Source organism: Oreochromis niloticus, linkage group LG23 (genome assembly GCF_001858045.2).
Source record: "Oreochromis niloticus isolate F11D_XX linkage group LG23, O_niloticus_UMD_NMBU, whole genome shotgun sequence".
NCBI lineage: Eukaryota > Metazoa > Chordata > Actinopteri > Cichliformes > Cichlidae > Oreochromis > Oreochromis niloticus.
Window position 1 is genome coordinate 4,328,232 of NC_031986.2, and position 6,537 is coordinate 4,334,768.

The 6,537-nt window shown below is 49.1% G+C and overlaps 1 protein-coding gene across 1 annotated transcript; it reads right to left on the minus strand.

The window, feature by feature from the left end:
* Window positions 1-5,208: 5,208 nt before the first annotated feature.
* On the minus strand, window positions 5,209-6,321 carry LOC109196810 (H-2 class I histocompatibility antigen, L-D alpha chain-like). The gene has a single exon (XM_019351233.1). It carries the CDS (start codon window positions 6,319-6,321, stop codon window positions 5,209-5,211), a length of 1,113 nt encoding a protein of 370 aa, XP_019206778.1.
* Window positions 6,322-6,537: the final 216 nt, after the last annotated feature.

The following is a 6,537-nucleotide window of genomic DNA, read 5'->3' on the forward strand; positions in this document are numbered from 1 at the left end:
CCAGTACGTCCCCGACTTCCAACATTCATCCTTTAAGCACCGGGTGTATTTACAAGACAGAGAAAGGAACGAGGAAGACGTGTCTTTGAGTCTGATGAATGTGACAATTGGCGATGGGGGAATATATGTCTGTTCTGCACTGATCAAAGCAAGACATCGTACAAAGCGAGCCGTGGAAACTATCACCGTTTTCAAGCTGATAGTTGTCCCTAAAGGCCATAAAAGTAGCAACGAGAGCGGATATACGACACCTGTCCCTAGAGATCACACAGGTGGCAAGCAGATCAGATATGTTAGACTAACAATTGGATTGAGCTTGGGTCTGATCGTTGTTCTCATCATAGTTGCTATTGGATGTGTAATGCACCAAAGAAACAAGACTCTGTGTCCGCCGCGAGAGGTTACGGTGGAATGACGGGGAGTGTTTGAAATGTGTCAAAGTTTCAACAGAGCACACCGTGCGAATCGAACCCTTATACAGTGATATGGTTGTGTGTATTGGTGTTTTGAACATGAAATAATAAATGAAGGATGAACATACACAGACAGAGTGTTGTTCGTTTTATTGCTTGCATTGTACACAGCTGACATTATGTTCACGATCCATGTAATGACAGTACGTGCTGCCATTGTAGAGCAAAGGCTTGTTCATCAAATGGATATACAAGATATCGACCGATATTAGGAGTCTGTTTCTGTCCTTGTTGTGTGGGTCATGTAATATCTGTGCAGTACAATAAAAGCTGAGACATACTGTTACTGTGTGGTGTTTTACACTGTTGTATTTGTGTTGACAACTCAATCATACACTGAGCTGGGTTTGATTCCTTTATACACCAAATGTGAAATGAAAAGCCCGTACAAGATCACAGTGTACGTTTGTTTATTCACAAATACTCAGCATGTTGCTGTTACATATACAGTTTTATATCACAAGTAAAATAGACTTATCGTGGTGGTGGCTTATACAAATACACACACACACACACACACACACACACACACACACACACACTGCATGAAAAGAGCATGGAATATCCCCTTTGTCCCCCCATCAGCAACGCCGTGCCATTATGTCCGGTATCTGCTCGGCTAAAAACTCCTCTGGGTAGAGGTTAATGTTCTGAAGCTTGCGCTTTAGCAACTTGACAGCAGTCTGGGATATACCCTTTATGTGGAAAATCGGAGTTATGCGTACCCTCAGAGGGTACGGGTTCATCTTGAGCGTGCTCTCCCACTCGCTCTGTCCCCCGAGGTCGTCCCCTCCTATCTGCACGTATTGAGACTGTCTGGATATAGACGACAGTGCTTTCTTCTGATACTCTGAGAGCCCTTCCGTGTTACATCGTGACGTGCTACCACCGGCGCTAGCTCCTACACCAAAGCCAGAGACTTCGGCTTTGGCTCCCTTCTCTCTGCAGCGCTCAGCAGCATCGTTCAAGCTGTCCTCAGCGTCCTTGTTGCAGGTAGAGAACACCTCAAAAGAGCTGTAGTATCCGCCAACCTCCACTGAGCTTACGAACCCATAGCCCCAAGTGTCCAGGAACTCATCGATGTATCCGTCTGGGTCTCGGTTAAGCTCCTTAACTGACATGCGGAGTGCAGTGGTGGGTTCGTAGGACGAGAAGGTCGCGCTGCCCACTTGGCACTGATATGACGATGACGAGACTGAAATCTTGTTACTCGAAGACACGGTCCTTTCCATCGATCTCTCCACGGCATCGGTCTTACTGAACGTCACTTCGGCCGAAGCCGTTACACCCAGCATGGACCCCGACACCCCTGCGTGTCCGGAGACAGAGTCCTTGCCATCATGGGATTGCTTGAACTGTGATGCGTCCCGGATGCTCTCTTGTATTCTCTGCTGCCTCTCAGACACCTGATGGCCTTGTGGAACTTGATACGGGCGGGAACCATGAACTCGTTTTGCTTCCTGCATCTATCCAAGAACCCCGAGAGCGCTATGGCCTCCAAGTTCCCCACTCCTTTGCTTGTCACAGTGTAGCCCAGCGGAAAGGTGTACACAGAGATGGCCGAGTCACAATAGGTCGTCAGCAATCGGTCTGTTGTGTACAGAGTTCCAACTATAAGTGTGCTCAATAGGGTGACAGTCGTAACAGCATACAAGATGATAGTCACTCGGACCCCCGCTATCTTTCGCTTGCCGATTCCACGCACGTGGTCATAGTCACTCAGCGGTCCTTTGCAATTGGGTTTATCCAAGACGACATTGTCCGGTACTTGGTCATAGTCACTCAGCGGTCCTTCGCAATTGGGTTTATCCAAGACGACATTGTCGTCACGCAATACAGCGAGTACTACGGCAGGTGCTCTAGCTGGTCTACTCCGTCGTACAACTAACCTCGTGATACAGTCGGCGACAGCCGATAGTCCAACACGGCATTCCTTCCCAGCGCGTACACACACAACGCGTAGCACACTGTGATATCTGAAGCTTAGGCCACATATCAGTAACAGCACAAGCGCGACACACACAGCAGAGATAATCCCCGGGGTTGATGTCCTGATGTCAGACTCCTCAGACACAAGCAGAGGGGCAACGGTGTGCTCTTCCCCTTCAATGCAGGTCATACATTCATCAGCAGAGCAGTGGAATCCGGGCTTACACACACACTGGAGCCGTTTAGTCGGGCTGTACAAACTGTACTTGGGCTCGTATGTGTCGGACCACTGTGGTTGCCCGTTGGCAAATGTAGGACGCACACCCCGTTGGCAGACAACCGCGGTGTCTCCGCTAGAAGGCCAACACGGCATACAGTAGGTCGCAAAGTGTTTCAGCTTTGAACATAATGGTGCCTCGAACGGTGTATACGTTCTATACAGTGCTCTTTTACTCCGATCTTCTATGGTTCTAATGGAGTGCCGTCCATCCATGTAAAAAAAGGCGTATGTTAGGCTGGAAGAACTGTTCTGGTATATAAAGTTTTTGTTGGGATCACAGTAGGGTTGTACCATACACCTGGTCAGTCTGTTGGGCGTGTCCATGTATTCGTATAGGAGACAAGGCAAACACCGGGGTTCCTCACAATCCGCCCCAGCTACCATCACCGTGGCAGGGCTACACATACAGCAACCGGCTCTGTCGACCCTACAGTTTTGTGCTGTAGTTCCACACAGAAACATGAGAAACATAAGCGGAAAACACATCATGTCCACAATCAATGATCAGAGAATGCCTCTTCAAAGCATGGGTGTTATTACTAGCCTCAGGCTACCTATATTCAACCGACCTACAGGTCGACCATCTTTGCGCTGCAAGTCGGCGGCTCCCGACCCACGGGTCGGCCAGCTTTGCGCTGCAAGTCGGCGGCTCCCGACCCACGGGTCGGCCAGCTTTGCGCTGCAAGTTGGCGGCTCCCGACCTACGGGTCGGCGACAAGGCACTGTGACTGCGATTAAATACTACCCCAAACAGGCCGCTTTATCCCAACAGTCTGCCACCGCTGAGAGAACTCAGCAGCGTGCGGACATAGCTCGTTCCTAGACGTAGACATCAGAATCACACAGAGGCATCTACGGTTAATTGTCAACTATGAAGACATCGTTCTACACTGTCCTGTGCTTAGGAGCATTGTTCTACTCCACCAGCTGCAGTTCCACCAAGAAGAGCTACAGTGCGACATGTCTGAACGGTAAGACTGTGACAGTGGACGCGTCTAGTGTGGGCCGCACGTCCACGTACAAGACGTACAAGCAACTGGTGTGTAAAGCCTGCACCGTGCAACGGTGCGACGACACCAGGCTGTTCAAGGGGTACTCCAAAAAGGACGACAACAGTAGACTCCTCACCTCCAGCCTGCAAGGGCTGCAGTTGAAGAGTTACGGCTCGACCGAGGCCAAAGTGTCATACAGATGCCCCGACACAGAAACCCTACGGACCGCTCAATGTCAAACCGCGCAGACGCTGAAAGAGTGCCTGGTGAAGCTGTGCCAAGAGTGTTCCTCGACAAACTGCGAGGTGTACGCGGGCTCGACGAAGGTCAGCTCGGGCAAAGTGGCGGTAGCCAAGGGTGTGTATAGGATCGACACAAAGGCCTCGACGGCGGAGAAGCTGAAGAAGAAGCTGGAGGCCGTCAAAAAGATTGCAACGTCCGATAAGGCAAAGGGGGCGGCTAAAGCCATAGGAGCCGCTGTGGTCAGCAACAAAGACGTCATCCTCAAGTTTGCCAAATCCATTGGGGTGCCCGAGGAGAAACTCGCCACCATGCAGCAGATAATCAAAGTGGGAAATAGCCTCTACGCGAAAGACCTGAACGGCGGACTGGTAGCTCTGGCTGAGCTCACGGGTCACCCTCTCTCCGAAGAGGAGGAGAAGACTATCGAGAATGACATGAGCCAGGACGAAGAGGTCGAGTATGCTAGTGTGTTGGCTGTTCTGAAAGAAGAGTCTGCTCGCGTCGAGAGCGGGCAAGACTTGTACGAAGAAAACAAAGACTCATTCTTGGCGAGATACGGATTGTACATAGCGGTCTCTGTGGTTGTCATAGTTGTGATAGCCTGCTGTGTGTGCTGTGTGCTATGCTGCAGAATGTGCTTGAAAAAGAAGAAAAGGGTCAACGTGGACTATAACTTGCAGCAGCACAATCCGTAAGAAAGAAATGATAACGCTCAATAGTGTATTACAATTGTCATGAAGTATTGTGTGTGCCATGTACTAGCACATAGTTGTACTCTTTTGTTTTCGTATCATGTTTGTATAAAACCGAGGCCGATGTGATGAACATTGTAGCCTGGGGAGGAAGAGTTAGTCTTATTTGGTTGTATTATACATACAGCCTAAAGTATTACATGTAATCACCAGTGTCACTGTTTATATTGTTGTCAATGCACTCCTATGCGATAAGGGTAGACTTTTACACTGTTGTTAGATTTTATGCTGTGTTTTATACTGTTACATTTTGGATTGTCATCGATACACTCCTATGCAATCGAGACGTGCGTTGTTATAATGTTGCAATGAAGAATGCAAAGTAAAGCACAGTCCTATGAAACCAATGTGTTGTATACACAAATGTTATGGTTTATGGTCTATGCTATATTGTTGAAAATAAAATGAAGTAACAATCAATCTAATGGTGTCTGTTGCCACCACCTTACTCTAATGTTGTTAGCCATAAAACAGCACAGTACAGCAGTTGTATTGACAAATCATTTATTGGGACATACAGGCATACGAGGCACTATGTATCAAACTCCAGATGTCTCATCTGGTAGCCCATGGTGTTGTGGGAAACGATCGGTTTGGTTTACAATTTGTCCAGTCCTCCGTTTTCGTACGATAAACACCACCAGACACAAAGCTACAATGCACAAACCCACCACTGTCGACAGTAAAACAGCGTTCGGCCAGCCGATTGTTGGAATAGTTGTGCGATCCCCCGCTCGCCAGTGTTTGACAACGCGATACCCCGTGTCTTCCTCCAACACGTCGCAGGTGAAGTTCCCCGTGTCAGATGGCAATATATCCACAGCGATCCGTCTTTGAAACGTGTCGTCGTCGTTTGGGAGAGTGTCACACACGTTAAGACCGTCGTCCGTGTTGAGAACTCGGCCGTTCTTCATGAGCCTCATCGCAGGCGTGTTTGTGGGAAACCCAGAGGCCACACAAATCAACGTGAGAGTAGTGCCGTTTGTCTTCCGTGTAAACATGTACACATCAGGGACGGTTACCCTGTCTCTGAGTTCCCGTTTGCTGTATCCAACAAACGTAGTCAACCATTTGATACACTCGCCGCGCAAGTAGCCGACGGTGTATTCGGTCAATACGGTCACACCGTTCCATTTGTCATCGATGGGTTTCGCCGCTTCGGTCGCAGCTGACCACCTCAGCGTAAGATAATCAAAAGACATTAAATCGTCACCATCGTAAGCGTACTTATCCACCCCGTGGACAAACCGGAGCCTCTCCTCGGAGGGGTTCGTTTCCCCGTAACATCCGTGTAACCACTGTATAACATGTACATCCCCATCGGACGCCGAGTGTCCCATGAGAGTCATTACGATATCTAGGTTAACGCCAAACCATTTCTGCTTGCTGAGTCGACTCTGCGTGCCCTTATCCAAGTAGTCAGTGGTTAAGTGTCGTCTAGCCCAGTTTGTTGTGGGGGTTTTCCGTGGGTTGTCAGTGTCAAAACGGTCAAAGGGTTTACCGTCCAGTAGACCTATTGCTGTAAACTTGTGCACACCCGGCAAGCCGAGGTCTGCGGACATCGCTGTATAAATGTAGATCAGCGAATGAGTTGCCGAATTCACTGTCAGCATACGAGTGGCAAAGTACAAAAACACACACCACGCGTCCATCGTAAGAGCTACCTCAATTACGTGCGGTGTGCAAATGCAAGTGAGTCCAACTCTCCCAGTGTTCGGGCAAGTTACACTTGCCAACGTTTCGGCCGTCTCACAACAAAGCTGGCTGTCCAACCGACAATCCCACCCCCAGCTATGGTGTTTCGCATCGACCACATATACCCAGCGAAGACCTAGCCATCCCGACATGTGTCGGTCTTTTGTAAGAAA